General features: G+C 36.0%; 1 protein-coding gene across 1 annotated transcript in view; it reads right to left on the bottom strand.

Moving 5' to 3' along the window:
* LOC128878500 (ras-specific guanine nucleotide-releasing factor 2-like) overlaps positions 1–16,974 on the bottom strand; it is a 40,879-nt gene that overhangs the window by 16,836 nt on the left and 7,069 nt on the right. Inside the window, exons 10-23 of the mRNA XM_054126752.1 lie at positions 13,666–13,917; positions 12,291–12,451; positions 10,960–11,345; positions 9,986–10,095; positions 8,509–8,619; positions 7,958–8,179; positions 7,661–7,840; positions 6,675–7,003; positions 5,475–5,602; positions 4,267–4,287; positions 1,680–2,058; positions 1,084–1,181; positions 622–904; positions 285–482 (exon numbers count right to left, since the gene is read on the bottom strand). Of these exons, the coding sequence (XP_053982727.1) occupies positions 285–482; positions 622–904; positions 1,084–1,181; positions 1,680–2,058; positions 4,267–4,287; positions 5,475–5,602; positions 6,675–7,003; positions 7,661–7,840; positions 7,958–8,179; positions 8,509–8,619; positions 9,986–10,095; positions 10,960–11,345; positions 12,291–12,451; positions 13,666–13,917 (2,858 nt within the window). The remainder of the gene's footprint in view (positions 1–284; positions 483–621; positions 905–1,083; positions 1,182–1,679; positions 2,059–4,266; positions 4,288–5,474; positions 5,603–6,674; positions 7,004–7,660; positions 7,841–7,957; positions 8,180–8,508; positions 8,620–9,985; positions 10,096–10,959; positions 11,346–12,290; positions 12,452–13,665; positions 13,918–16,974) is intronic.

Here is a 16,974-nt window from a genome sequence, read left to right as displayed (position 1 = left end):
GGGGGCCAACGTAAAGGTAGTTCTCTCTGATACATAGAAGGTAACTCTTAAAAAAACAGAACACCTAAATAGCTCTGTTAGGATAGAAATCGAAATGCAATACTTATCATAATAATAGATTTGAAGACTTAGGGATTTATTTATCGTAAGTGGTGCCTACACCTGGAATACCCACACGAAAGTAGTTTTCTCTGGTACGTAGAAGTAGAGCATATAGGGTGGCTCGTGAAAAACAGGACACCTAAGTAGCTTTGTTAGGGTAGAAATCGAAATACAGTACTTACCATACGCATTTTTGAAAAATTCAAAAGGCCGTCCTCGGTCATTGTTGGCGTACCCTCTTCTATGAAGGAAAGATCAGTCAGGTACAATCCTAAATAAGGGATACAGGGCGGATCACACCGATGCAAGGCTTCCCTCAGATTCCTGAAGCGTCCGTCCGACGAGACGATCGTCTGAAGTCTTTCTATAGTCTGCTTCGTCTATAAATTCATTTTTGAACATTCCTTTTAATCTACTAGTATTTATTTTATATATTTTATTTTATACTATTTGTTAGTTGAAGTAATATTTCACCCAGCAAATTGGTAATTAATTTAAATAAAATTTGTACAAGCTTACCGTTTTGGAAACTTTCTCCCAAGTCTTTTTCAGTCTGAAGACACTACTGTTAGTGAAGGCTGCGCAAATTTGTAGTACGCCATTGTAATTGTGCAGAACCCTGCTGATGTCCGCAACTGCTGCCCACTTCTCGATCGCAGCGACCCTTGCCGACAAGTTCGAACGTTGAATGATTTCCGAAACGACCAACTGGGAGACTTCGTTGAATCTTTTCGTCATTAGGATAATATGGGGGGCTCGAGTCGCCTTGTCGGTTTTCATCCATGCTTGACCAAGAAGTTCTCTGCGCAAAAATGATATTTATTTATTACATAATCCTTATTAAATTGTATATATTATAGGTACTCAAGAACTGTACTTTTATATATAACACATAAAATACTTGTACATTAAGCATATCACTTTTAAAAACAATATTTAATTTACTTCTTCACTTGTACAATATTTGTTTCATTTACTTACTCGCTAGAAATGGATATGAAGATCTTGTGATCCAAATATGTCATTTGTTCAGCGATCTCAAGGGCAGATAGTGTCTCGATGCTCTCCTTGCTTTGTACCTGTAATCACAAAGGAATTTCATTGAATAAATCAGGTACTGTTTAGGCAAGAAACAATGTTATAGAAAATAAGTAGTATCTGCCTAATTAACACCTTGTAAGTTCGCTCGGTTCGGATCGGACGAACCGTCGCGATGGATGCCGTCTCAGTCGGTTGCCGGGATTCAGGAGAAGGTAAAATAGAAGGGAATTGCCTCACTTGGGGTCGAGAGTGGTTAAACGAAGCCAAATCGCGTCTAAGGGAGGGAGCGAACGTACAGCCTCCTTAAGGACGATTCAGACTATACGACACGTTCCGGCATCGACACGACAAAACATTAAAACACGCGTTTTAATGGAACTATTCAGACTTGTTGTTGACTTGTTGAACGTTCCGTCAACGGGAATAGTGTGAATAGTTCCATTAAAACGCGTGTTTTAATGTTTTGTCGTGTCGTTACCGGAACGTGTCGTATAGTCTGAATCGGCCTTTAATTATTCATGTTTGCAGATACGTACTGTCGGAGGAGCCAGAAGCTTCTTGAGGTCCACCTTGCTGGTCTCAGGTTCCTCCTTGGTAATGAGCCTGAGGAGCTGGCTCGCAGCTTTGTGTTCAGCTGGGAGCAGATTAGGGCAGTAGACGATGTCCTCCAGGAACTCGATCGTCAGATTTTTCAGCCTCTGATCGGACTCGAAGTCTTGGGCGTGTTTCGAGACCCAGTGCCTCAGTACGTTCAGCACTCGCATGGTGGCTGCTGTTGACATCACCGATTCCTTTCGTCTGTTCTTATCGCGACAGGAACCGCTGCGATTGTTTCCATTGATCTCTCTGTCCGGAGGATTGCTGGACGCGGATGTCGCAATGGCGAACGCAGTGGCAGCCTTCGACGTGCTGCTCCTGGATATTCGAAAGGGGATGTTAATTCTTGATTTCGGACGATAATATTATTTAGTGTAGATATTTATTGTTACTAGTGCTTCCAAGATGGCACTTGCTACTGGGCCTTTTCGTAGACAACGTCAAGCACTGGAAATAATTGGTTTCAATTAAGCAATTCCTGAATTAAATTTTTAATTTTTGATGAAGGTTTTTGGATTTTGTGAGGTTTGAGAAAATTGTTCGAGAAGCCATCAGTAACTTTATCAGTGACCAGAATGATTAAAGTAACTTTTTATGAACTTGATTCATATAGTTAATAATTTTAATATATATTGCATATGATTTCTTTGTGTCCCTGTATTCTTCTTTCCTTATATAATTATTTATATCCATCTTTTGATTGAGTTCACATACCAGAGCATAAATAATCAAACACCTTAAAATAATTGCAGAATGTTCTCTGCTTTGTAATCTACAAACTGCTCTATACATAGTTTAAAAAAAAAGTAGTTCTACTATATATTCTATCTACGAATCATTCGAAATACGCTGAAATGGGAACGTGTAAATCGGCCTATTGTGAATGATTCTTCTAATCTAATGTGCAACTAGTGTACATCCCAGCTAATGTACGTCTGAGCGTTTAATCAACTAACAGATATTTGCAATCCAACTTATGCATTCGACGGCTATTTTGTACAAAACTGTAAGTATGTGGTGAATCTTCTAATCGCAGACATCGAGTGATAGAAGGCGTCTAGTAGGTTAAAACTATTTCTATTTCGTTTAGCTCGCTCGTGTGATCCTGATGCAGTGCAGTTTATAATATATGTAACAAATATTTATATTTCCTACTCTTCGCAGGGAATTAATTGAGCTTTAATTACTTTTGTAGACAGACTTCGAACAAATATCTTGGAATTCTTGAAAATAAAAATATAATAGATAAAAATGGAGCAATTCATTATAATAGGGCTTGAAGAATTGTAAACATTCTACGAGATGTCTTTAAAGTTGACGAACAAATACATTTAACTAGAAATTCTTGAGAATAAATGTTAATAAAAATGGAGCAATTCATATTCATTATAATGGAGTTTAAAAAATTGTCAACATTCTAAGAAAAATCTTTAAAGCTTAATTGATATTATACATATTCAATATTATTAATTAAAGTAACGAAAATAATTAATTCCCTGAGGCAAGAACTTCGTGGTCACCTTATATGTTCTTTTTATAAACACACATGCTACTTTTCCTATAGTACAATTTATTTTTAATGTGAATTATTTATAAATTAGTGCAAGACAAAATTTTCAATATATATTTACAATTTATCCTATATTTTATATACAATCTTTTTTCTAAAACTCCAGTTTATCCATGATATGGATGACAGGGATTTTTATTAAGGAATTAAAAAATTAATTCTGAAGATCAGGTCTTAAAGAAAAGTGGTCTGGATAGGATTCGTGAATTTTACTTTGGTTTCGAAACGAATACTAATTCAAATGTTAGATTATACAGGGAGAATTAGTCTTAGAACCGAAAATGGGAGGTAGCTGAGACGATTCTGAAGTACAATTTCCTTTGCAAAAATATTAGGTGGTGCTTCGTTTTTGAATTATTAACGAAAAACCGTGGACCAATCACAGCGCCCAAGTAGCGCGCGCTCAACTGGTAACGCCCCGACCTTGGCGCAATCAGCCAATCCTGGCTCGAGCCTATGCTCTTGTGGCTGAGCGCGCGCTACTCGAGCCCTGTGATGGGTCGATGGTTTTTCGTTAATGATTCAAAAACGAAGCGTCACCCGACATTTTTGCAAAGGAACTTCTGGTTCAGAATCGTCTCAGCTACCCTTTCCTCCATTTCCGGTTCTAACACTAATTCTGGGACACTCTGTGTAGTTTCCATTGCATAAGAACAAAATTCATAATTCATAGCTTCCTAAGTATTTCCATGAGTATATCTGAAAGTGTTATCATCGATATGTATCTTATTTTTTTATCATAATTCCTCCTCCACAGTTTAAGTAACAGTAATCATATACCTATTTGAGAAAAACAGAGTGAATATTAGTTGCATCCGGCGGTGCACGTTGTGCGAGCGTAAACAGTCAATAAAGAAAGGAGCGTACAAGTGATTTGGTGGCAAACAGCTCGTCATGCGGCACGCAGAAAGTGGAAACATCGTTTTTTTTCCAGAAGCAGAAAGGATGACACTTACCAGATGGGTTCAGGTCCAACGCTATGAGTGACACAAAACGTCATATGAAATACAATTGCATTAAGAACAACTGAAATAGTATCTTGAGCAAGGAAATTAGTACGATGAACTATTCGATCACTGTATTCGACATAATCGATCTGAGTTACATCAATTTACACCAATTATTAAAAAAAAAATTATAACTTTCAGAAATTTCAAAATTCACCGTCGTATCGCATAAAATAAAATATTCCACAGTAATACAAAATTGTTGTACCTTTCTCTGTAATACAAAAAAATTCAATATTTAGTTGAAGATTCGGTTTGAAAAGGGAATGTTCGAAGTAGAAGACTCAATCGTGCTAATCGTCAAAATAGAAAGTGCTTCGAAACTTTTTTAATAATAGCGAGGTAATTAAATGGTTCTTATGTACAAATAAATAGCGCGTAAAAGTTAGAAAGTGAGACTGAATGAAAATATAGAACAAATGAAGATGGCTATATTTTCAAGGAAAATGTATGCCTTAGAATAAAGTTAGACGAGGGCACGACGATCGTTTTAGCGCACTGTGAGTACGCGAACCAGTGGCGCCACTAGTTCGCCTGCTCGCCGCACCCTGAAACGACCGTGGCGCGCGTAAATCAGACCAAAGTACAAACAAGATTCTCGATTTTTATGTATACAGTATTTTGTACAATAAAGACACGGATAATCTCTGTCTACGAAAAAACAAAGGAAGATCATAGGCGGAAGAAAACACGTAAGTCACCGAGACAAAGCACTCATGCGTAAGAAAGTGAGAAATACCTTTATTGCAGTAAACATTCAATAGCGATACCGAAAAACGAAATAGAGATAATTTTTGCTCACTTAAAAATACAAACGCCTATACAAATCAGCATCTTAAACATTATTCGAGGTAAACAGTCTGTTAAAAAATTGTCGATCGTTATTTCATCATAGTTCACCGATTTTTTGCGCTGTACAATTTCATCGTCCTCGAAAATTGTATGTCACTGTTCTCAATTATTTTACTTCTTTTTTTCTCTTTTAGGCGAATACAACACGTGATCATAAATTTCTCACGCCGATACTGTATACCAGATGTCGCATAATCACCAGAAAATAAAAGACCTCAATCGCCATGCGGCACTTCTCGTGATGTGTACAAACAACATACATATGAATGTAAACACTTAAACACGTCAGGAATACTCGAACGAACCTTCGTTGACTTTGTCGGAAACTGGTTATCACTACTCCCGCTTTGCCGGTGACTTGATCGTGCTGAAAGTTCCCTTGCTGGGAGGACATTTCTGTTTCTTGGATGGATCGCCTGCTTACCCAGTAACTCTGCAAAAACGAACCGGTGTATTTTGTCTTTCACACGCAGAAAATGTGCGTGTCAGCATTTTTTTAATTGTTCACCCGGTTTAATTTTTAGATTCGTGGTGATACAATAACCTTACCCTGTAAATTAATTGCACACCCTGTATACACGCAAATAAACAAGATGTGTAGATAATAATTGGTACAAAAAATTGTGAATAAATGAAAAATATTCTTTTCAAAATATTTATAGACATGGATGAGAAATATTACTTTATTAAATGTAATTGTATGTATACATATAATGACATATTAATAATATTGACTCCTAAAATTTTGGTTAAATGATAAATAATGTTTTCAAAACATTTATATGATAAGAAATATTATATTTATTAAATGTAATTGTATATATAATACAATGTAACGATATATCTATATTATATTCAATAAATTAAATATATTCTAACTCCTTCCCCATATATTACATTTAATAAATTAATATTTCTTCTTTACATAAATATTTTGAGCCAGCAAATGATATTTATCATTCATCCACAATTTTAGGTGCCAATTATTATCCACGCGTCCTGTTTAATTATAACGATGGCAGGATCTCTAAGAAGTCTGACCAATGGTTGACCTTTTCTACTGAATCCTGACTCAATGTATTAGAACTAGGGGTGTGCGGGATTCCAGAAAATATTCGGGATTCCCGTAAAATGTCCGGGATTCCCGAAAATATCCGGGATTCCCGAGAATGTACGGGATTTCGAAAATGTTCGGGATTCCTGACAATGCACGGGGTATATGTAGAATAATATCTGGGATTTCCGAAAGTGTTGTTATTCTTGAAAATTTCAGCAATCCGAATGTACGGGATTTCGAAATTCCGGAAATCCCGAAATTCTCGGGAATCCCGAATGGTTTTGGGATGTATCCCGGATGTATACGGGATTCTGAAATTCTCGATATTCCATCCCAATCCCGGGAGGAATTCCCGTCCCGACCGGGATCTCGCACACCCCTAATTAGAACACGTAACAATAATTTTCTTGTGAGATTCAGAAGTGAATAGTAAAAATGAATGACTTACTTTACATACTCCAGTTATCGTGGAAAACGAACTGCTCCTCGCAGTGGCCGCAGGAGCAGATGCAATGGACGGTCTGTGCTCAGCATAATGCGACTGGTAGTGTCTCTGATGGTTCTTCATTGGAGACTGAGGCTGTGCAGTCGAGACACCCGTGTCACCCTCCCCTGAAGCTTTCTTCTCCTTCTCTTTCGCCTGCTTGCTGGTTTCTGCTTCCTTTTCCGGTTTCTGGGGGACCTTACGCTGTGGTGTAAGTGGTGTTTTCACGGAAGTCTCTCCTTTCGATATTTTAGGTGTCTCAGGGTCCGAGTCGTCGTAGGTAAACTGAACATCTGAAGATATCGTTCACACTTCTTAGGTATGTACTATTGCGTACTTCTTAATTTAAAATCGAATTTTTTAAGGAATTTGTTTTTAATTTCGACGTATCGAAGACATTGTGACCATTAAAATTCTAAAGTCGCCATCTTAGGTCACCATGTTAATAAGCAGAGTTATTAGAAATTTACGAGAGCGTTTGAACGGCAAGAACCTTGTCTATTGTACTCGATGTGTGTACAGGAATGCTCGCTCAGGCATTCTGCCGGCTGAGCGTCGCGGCAGCGGTACTTATGCGCGGCGCTTCCCACTGTTTATAGTGAGAGAGCGCCGCGCGGTAGTGGCGCGCGGTTTCGGCCTAGCGGCGGCCGGCAGAACTATCGCCTGAAAGGGAAAACAGCGCACAATTCCGGAAGAGAGAGGATTGCGACTAAGGCCGAACGCACACGGGCGCAACCGATTTGAAATTAGTGTTACAAACCGTTTGCGCTCTTTGTTTTACCTACTCCACTATCTTTATTTTACCTAGATCTACGGTCACTGGAATACACAATCCGGTCGCCACAGATTTCAGAGTGGTTTGAAACTGATCAGTTGCGTCCGTGTGCGATCGGCCTATCTCTTACGTTACAATATAAATAATATTCGTAGCACACAATAACTCAGTTTACCATCTTTCGACGCCTCTGTTGTAACAGGTGTGACAGTCTCTTCAGAGACTCCACGGGAATAGGTGCCTCCCTCCTGCGGGCTTCGATCGGATCCAGAGTTCGATCCTGATCCCGTCGATCCGACCAACGTAACGGAACTTAAGTTGCTCGGGGAGGAAGGTGCACTTATTACCGTATTATCTGAAATCATGTTCAATTGCATTAAATTACATTAAATAATATAACCACAACTTGATAGTCATACAATGATCATCTCGATAGTAATCGCTACTATAGTCTTTATTTTCTTTTTCTTACCTGTGAGAGTTTCAGAACTCGATGAAACAGTGATGACTTTTGGTATAGTCAAATGAGAACTATCCTCTTCTTCCTTCTTATTCGGATCCACTTGGATGCTGATCTTCCGTGGCGTCGCTGGGGACAACGATCCAGTGGACGCTGTCGATGATTGTATAGTAGGACTGCGTTTTATTATTGGCAAAGCCTCCGCGATCACACGTGGTTGCTTTTCCTCGTCCACTGAAATAGTCGATCAGTATTTGTACATGATCTTAGTTCAGTAACAATATTATTCTGCATATTCGATGAGTCAGTAACAAAAGGCATCTAAAATAACTTATCGATTTCTTAACTTGTCTTTGAATTGAATGACTTGTGCCAAGCTAACCTTGAAGTCTTCAACTTCAAAACATGGGCTACTACTTCATACTTCGTGCTTTATCACTGATAAATTATCAGATAAGAAAAATGAATGAGGAACGATTAATTTCGTGTGACAATTGTTATTCACTCATCTGTGATATTAAGTCGTTCTAGCGCTATAAATAATGCGGTAACGAGCAACGAACCCTTTTTATATCCACCACGCCAGTAACCTTTTGGGTTGAGTGTATATCCACCTGCAGTGAAATCACAGGAACTTTTTACATCGCGGCAGTCGCTTATTTCGGATCCGTAACCTATATGTGCCAGAATATCACAATTTTGTTAATATCACCGCAATTTAGCGATCAGGGTACATCAATATTTTACAACGAACGGTGACAGAGACACAAGGTTTGAAAAGTACTAAGAATTTCAGGTTCTGTGTTCAAGGTGTGGACTGGCAGGTATGGACTGGCATGTGCAGAGGCTTTTCAAACGCTGAAAATTATTTTCAGTGGTGGTTTCGGTGACGTGTCGATAATATAAGTGCTTTAAGAGGGTTCGAGAATGTTTAAAATTTTATTTATATAAGGTACCCCAAAAATATTGGAGGTCCTTATAAGGAGTGGTTCCGGGGGTGATTTGAAACAACTTTTTCCTTAGCGAAAATGTTGTCCGAGGCTTCGTTTAGGAGATATTAACAGAAAACCCCGGACCAATCAGAGCGCGGCTGCCTACGCCACTGTGGGCGCTCCACCGGTGTACTCGCGCTCTGATTGGTTGGGGTTTTCCGTTAATATCTCCTTAACGAAGCCCCGGACAACTTTTTCGCTAAGGAAAAAGTTGTTTCAAATCATCTGAACCACCCTTTTCAAGGACCTCCAACATTTTTGTGACACCCTGAATGGAAGCTGACCTTCAACTTGGTAAAGAATTACTCAAATTCGTGAGAAGATCAATGCTCATGGTTATTTAATGATGTAACAAATTGCTGACGAGATGGACATCTCAAAGCAACTATAACTTAAAACTCTAATATGAGACTTCTCTAATTTAAGGCACATGCTTAATACTTTCTCATTTTTTAGACTTTGTTACCTAAAGTGAACATGGTTCATACTATAGCTCAAAATCTCAAAGGCATCTCCAATTTAAAATTAGAAACTTGTCCTACTCCAAAAATATGAAGCTCTAACATCCTTAATACTCCTCCCAGAGGATTATTTGAAAGAGACAATGAGTGTCCAAAATTCTTAGTACTTTCATATCACTCTTACATCTCTCATATCTTCATCCACATGTGCAGGATACATTAAACAATTTTGTTTTTTGCAATTGTGTAACAATTTTGCCTCCTTCCTACTTGATACAATCGATTCGAGACTTCCAGGTGTTGGTCATTTCTGTTAAAAGAACGTAGACCCTCCAGGAAATCTCAAACAGTAACTCTGGCACTTGTTCTATTCTAATACTTCCAAGAAATTCTTAATTGGAAGTAAAATAACTCTTCCCATTCAAATATAAATATAACGAAGAAGGAATGAAATATAAATATAACATATATGTTATTAAAATAGAAATAAGTATTTGGATAGAGAAAATTTAGAGAGGAAACATTCTTTTTGTCAGGAAAATATATGGATTATTAGTACTCAGCGATAGAGTTTAAGCATATTATACCGGACACGGAACTAGCGCCACTTGTCCTTCGCGGTGAAACGCTGTACCTCCGTCGATCGTCAGTGTGCAGGTGCGTTTCCGCTGCGTTTCCTCCTAATACGTCCAAAGATCTAGAAATAAAATTGTATTTTATCAAAAAAGTAAAGGAAGAGTATTTTTAATGTTAAGTCTACTGTCCTCTACATTTTTCTAGGTGGCATCGTTGTGAAATATTAAGATGACAATTTATCGACGATTTGGATCGTCACTAGAGCTCACGATTGTTTCAGCGTGGGGCAAGCACGCGAACTAGTGGCGCCACCACCGCAAGATGGCGCCTGCTTGTGGCGCCACCGCTGCAAGATGACACCTGCCTGTGGCGCCACTAGTCCGTTTACTCGTCGTGCGAGTAAACTTACTTTAAATTTGTTTAATTGAAGATATAATTAGATACTTAGGGGGCTGTAGCTATGTTTGATTGTAGATACAGTACAGATTTAGCAAATTCGAGTTATAATGGACCCAATAGGCCCCAAAGACACTAATGAAACGCCAGAGAATTATGAAGAAAGGTATCTAAGTGAAAGAAAATTAATGTAAAGCAGTAATTAAATAAATAAAAAGAATGAACAGATATAAGACTGGTACATTAGATATTATAGTCAAGTTATACAAATGTAGAATTAGTGGAGGATGAATTATTCCTTGTCATAACATTCTGTTACACGCATATAAAACATCAAGTTAGTAGAAAATATTTAGTTACATTGTTTTACAAAATTTAGTAGAATTATAAATCAAGTGACAATTAACATAAAGCAATAAATAAATAAATAATAAAAATAACGAACAGACACAAGACTGATACATTGTGTGTTAAAGTCAAAATACACGACTCACCATCCTTACAAATAAGACTCATTGACTCACTGAATAAACAATTAAACTTTTATTTCCTTTCGATACCATTTGCCATTGATAACTACGCAACTTACTCGAGAGAACCAGTGGGCATCTCGGCGTCAGGTGGCTCAGCTTCGTAGAACACATTCTTCAGAGCCTCCAGGACCGTGACGCCATCGGTGAACACTCGATACGTCAACAAAAACGTGTTGAGGAAGTCGATGCTGAGGAACCGCAAATCGGTCAGACGTTGGAGTAGACGCTCTGGCGTGGCCGATCTAATGTGAGGAACCTTGCAGGAGTTCAGGGTCCTGCTGAATCGAATGTCGACGTCGTCTTTGAACAGCTTCGGGTCGTTCTTCATGGACTGTGGCATCGTGACGGAGCTGGTGTCTGACAGCGAGCCGCAAAGAAGGTAATCGTTCACGTGCACGTTGTCCATGCACTGGCTGATGTCGCTGATCCAGGCAGCCTTTTCCTACAAATTATGTGTCTTTATGTATTAAATATACATATATATACATAATTTATGTATATATACATAATTATACATATTTATATATATATACACATAATTCATGTATATACCCCATATATATATACATAAAAAATCTTTGCACTTGTGTGTATCTATAATGAAAAATTTATTTGGATACTATTTATTTAACTGAATTAAATATGTAGCATTTTAAGTGCGGTCGAGAGTCGAGACCCCCTACTGTGCTTCCTGGTCTCGCAGATTTTCTTATACCGAAAATCAGTACACTTTTACGCGTATTGTCTTAAAAACTATTTGTAAAAGGGTGTTTACATTAAGCTTGCTGAATTCGTCTTGAAACATACTATCTATTGATCAAACAAAAAGTATATAATCCCATTTGAAAAACCAAACGTAACTTCCATATCTCTGTAAACAATAATGATAAAAAAAAATTGTTACGGCCAATAAATCGCCCCCCTCTTGCCATTCAATATCATATGAGAAATTTTTTTCGTATCTTTAATAGGTTACGAAATAATCGGCTGTCCAGGATTTCGTGGGACATACTGTATACATATATTTGGAATACATATTTGGTCAAACAGTAAAAATGTATATTTTTAAAAATATATATTATTACAGTGGAAAATATATATTTGGAAACTATTTATTTGACTGAATTACATATATATGTACATATATATTTAAGTTCATGTTTTCTTCAGAAATGTATTATGACGTAATAATTTCCTATTTTTTTTAAATTTACAGCAGATGCACATACAGTCAGTCCCATAAGTATTATCTCTATGTTTGTTAAAGAAATTTGTCTAAAAATTAAAGTACAGGCTTTCACCCCTTTCAATCTTACAACCTCCGACATTTTTGGGACACCCTGTATATTCTAATGAATCTGTTGGGATTGATTAGCGTGAACGATACCTGTATAGTAGGAGCAACAAGGTGCACCGTTGCTTGGGGCCCACCAGGTTTCAAGTCGACTATAATCTTAAAATCACGGTTCTGCAGCTGAGAACTGGCACTTCCGCTACCACTTCCGCTGCTCTCGCTGATTCCGCTGGACATCGAACATACTGACAGTTCTAAAATCAGTTCGCAGTCGCGGCAATACTACGGTTAATTATGTACAAATTATCTTAATACACCTTTATTTTTCACAACAGATCAGCCAATGCGTGATAAGCTGGCGCGGTTCCTAAATAAAATAAGCGTAAATCGTGACTAATCGATGCAATGAACGTGATCGATAAAATTGAAAATAACAACAAATAAATGAAAATAGAAACTTCACCCCCCAAAATTTGAATTTCATTTGGACGGTGTTTGAAACTTCACTTGATTGTTTTTTAATTAAATGTGTATCATATAAAAACAAAGTCTATTTTGATTATAATTGGCCACCCCAATTTTATGAAAACAATATCAAACTATTGTAATGTTAACACAGACTCTTATACAACACACAGATTTCCACATGAATTTTTTCAAAACGAAATGTCATTTAGGAACTTGCTGAAAATTTGATATGTATTAAAAATCGAATTTATTAATCATATAAGAAAAACAAACAATTATTAATTATAACTCTATAAGTATAATTTGTTAAAATCTGAAACTGTGGCTGAATCAGTGAATGAATTATATCATTTCTCGAGTATTACGAATACATGTGTAAATATACGTATTGATATTTTATACTTTTTACAAAAGTTTCAACTATCTTGTATTTCAAATCGAAATATAATTCATATCCAATTTGTTAACCGGCAAAGTATCGAAAGAAAAGCCGCCCCAAAAAATAAAATTAGAAGAAATGTAAATAAATGTAAAATTATGAGAAATAAAAAAAAAGTAAAAGTAAAATTAGGAGAAACATAAATACTGTTGTCATCAAACTGCTAGAGGCTCCTACGAATCTTTGTTGAATCATTATTACTAGACTGAAAACTTATATAAAAGTATGTTTTACATTCTAATTATTAGAACATGTACATCATTGTCGATATTTTATATATTTTTTAATTTGTACATATTCCAATAAATTTCCCCAATAAATAAATAATTTTTCTAATTATTATAACATGTATATTATTATTGGTATTTTATATATTTTTTAATTCATGCATATTCCAATAAATTTTCCCCTATTTCCATTTTCAATAAATTCGTAAAAATTCGCAGTCTAATTATTATAAACGATTCGCGCCGGTTTTTTTTTTGAGCCATGCATTGCTAGCTGCAATAGCGGTGAATGGATCATATTAAGCTTATTTTAGTAACAATATTGCCAAAATACCGTCATCATCCGCTGTTCCCTGTTCGTTGGGGTCTTCCACTAGGACTGCATCATTAAGGGGTATTTTTCCGACTTGAGGGACGAGATTCAAGCGGCCATCGTCGTCTGACTGACGTGTTGTTAGTAACAAATGATTGGAAAATAGAAAGCACTGTCTGACTGCTTCTTTATCACCGCTACTTTTCCCTCCGAATGTTGCGCTCAATCTACTGCGAGCACCCCTTGGCTTGTCTAAGATTTGGATCAGTGCACCTGAAAGAAATAACGTCATTAATATAAAATTTGTAATAATGATAAAATTAATGATATTAAAATAATGATAATAAAACAAAATTTATAATAATGATAAAATTAATGGCAATAACGAATGATTTCGAAGATTCTCCGAGGCTACATGAAACATTGAAGAGGATTTAAATCGAGACCTTGAAAAATAATCCTTGCTCCTGTTGTAAAAAAAACAAATGTTTACTTTTAAGATTTGTCACACGTATCTCGAATAAATAAATACAATTCTTGTATTATTATTAGCGTAGAAAATAATTATGAAATTTTCTATTGTTTATTGTTATAGTATATAGTATATAATAGTTATAATCTATTGTTATAGTATGAGTTTATTCTATCCTTTTTAAATTAACTCATTTAGTGAATCATGATTTGTCTTCGAATTAAATTGTACATTTAATTATTATTAATTTTAGAATTCAACAGAATTTTTGACAAGAAGTAAAAAATATGGTAGGAACTCCGGATTGTTTGAAAACAAACGCATTATCGATTGATGCACAACAGAGCAATCAACATTCTATTATATTTCCACAGAAAATTCTTTAGTTTTCAAAAATATTTAATACCACCATCTAGAATTTCCTGATAAATTAATTAATTAATTTCTTCAACTTTGAATTTCATAATTCTGACAAATACCGAAAAACTTCGTAAAATATGTTACACCCACGCCAACTGTTAATTTATTTATTAATTTATCAAAGTATGCGTCATCAAAAAAAAAAAGAAATAATTCTAAAATATATTCCGCACTCTTACTATTTTAAAGTTTCATAACAATTATGAAAAATGTATACATTTCCCAACTAACATTCCATTTGCTCCCAGTAATATTTAACAAAAACCCAGGATTAAAAAAAAATCTCTAAAAAATTCCATCACGAAAAATAGAAGGTCGTTCAATATTTACGAACACTGTCTCAAAACAACAATAATAACAACACAGGAAAAACATCGAATGTAAAACTCCGGAACTACCTGAACGTTTTTCATCCCTAGCAACACAATTTCCAAACTTGTTTGGTCCACGTTTGGCATGACATATCTTCTGACAAACGCACTACACTAAATCCACCCTGATCACATTTTCCAAGCACGCTTAACTCGCACCTATCGAACCGCAAAATGGAGCTCGAGTCTGCTCGTGTTTATTCACTTCTTTCATAGTTTATTCTATTTTTCTCGGGAAAAAAACTCGAATTGTCGGAGAGATCGAGCGTCGTTCAGACCGAACTCTATACGCGCAGAATTTTACAATTTTTGAAAGAAGGAGAAACTTTCCACGGGTGGGGCTGTCCCTTGTAGCGGCGAAGGTTGTTTGCATGGCAGCCATGTGATACGGCGCCAAACACGAGGAGCCAGGGCCATGTTGAGAAACCAATTCCCCTGCTCTTACTTTAAATGAAAATGCTCGAAGGATTTCTAAAATTTCCAGGTATAACGCCTGGATCGGGTATATTAGAATCATTGGATTCATCGATGACTTTCTCGAGACACACACACACTCTAAATCGAGTGGAATTTTAACTTGGTAGTTGTTATAATACTCTATTCAAATGAGAAGAAACTTAGGGTTGTTTTTAACTATCGAGAAGGAAAATAGTGATATTTGGGAATTTTTTTTGAAAATGCTAAGCATCCAATACTAATATCTCCAAGATATATTAAAACTAGGTACTTTGAAAAGTACTTATGCCGATTTTCATAAATTTATGTTAATTAATATAGAAACTATAGTTATTCTCGTAATACTATACTGAAATTTCTAACTCGCATGATAGAATGGAAACTAACTGTGCAATATTGATATTTCCAAGATATATTAAAAATACGTATTTCAATAAGTACTTATGCCAATTTTCATAAATTTATGTTAATTAATATAGAAACTACAATCATTCTCGTAATACAATACTGAAATTTCTCTATAATTCTGTATAATTCTTTATAATTTTTAAAAATTAAATAAATTCATTTTCGAATAAAATCGATGTTATTTGTAAAAACTCTAATAAATTGTTTTTCGAAACACTTTTACTGTTACAGCCCTGATAATTACTCCCGCGCATGATCAAACGTATGCGGCGTAGATTACGTACACGCGAACACAACCCCATCGATTCCGAGAAGCGCAAGGGCGCGCTTGCGCTTTCGGTTTCGAATTTCTACGCTTTTCGTCGACTTCCGCGTCGGATCTTCAAATTCGGCTTATCGACTGTCGAGTCAACCTATCGATTCCCTAGTCGCTAGTGGCGGGTAATGGGCGATGGAATTTCGTTACCGACCTTCGTGATAAAAGGGAAAACTTAATTTCTGACTGAGGGAAAGAAGAAATTTACCCGAAGAACTCTAATTTAAAATTAAACGACGGAAAGTAATCTTGTTTTATTTTAGTTTTTCATTTTCTTGTTAGATTTTCGTTTATTGTAGGTAGACTGCGGATGTTATGCAAATTCATATTTTTATATATGCATACGAGGAACAGAAACTTGAATTGATATGTATTTTATCTTCTAAATATTGTGACCTGTGTTTTATTTTTATATTTTACATATTTGTGCGTTTGTTCGCATTTTTGTATGTCTTTGTGGGTTTATGTTTGTCACGAATGCATAAATATTCTCAGTCTAGTTATATATTTTCCACTAAGGCTATAATTTTAAAGAGGAAAAGAAAAAATTTGTTTGATCTGGTTCTAATTACTTAAGAGATATATCGGAAACAGTTACGAGCGATAGAGTTGACAAAGATTGATAATAATCAATAATCAAGACGGATGAACGTAATTGGACACATCATTAATACCAATTGCTAATCAAGATTGACTTGATGAATGAAAGTTCATGAAGATAAATTTAAACCGAGAAAGATTAGTGAGTATTGGTGAGGATTGATGAAGCTTGAGGAAGAATGATGAAGATTAATGATTGCTCAACCTGTCTCACGAAGACTTAATAGACAAAGATTGATAACGATTGGTACGAATTCACAAAAATTCGTAAATGTCACTGAAAATTC

Source organism: Hylaeus volcanicus, chromosome 6 (assembly GCF_026283585.1).
Source record: "Hylaeus volcanicus isolate JK05 chromosome 6, UHH_iyHylVolc1.0_haploid, whole genome shotgun sequence".
Lineage (NCBI taxonomy): Eukaryota > Metazoa > Arthropoda > Insecta > Hymenoptera > Colletidae > Hylaeus > Hylaeus volcanicus.
This window is presented reverse-complemented; position numbering and strand designations above follow the sequence as displayed.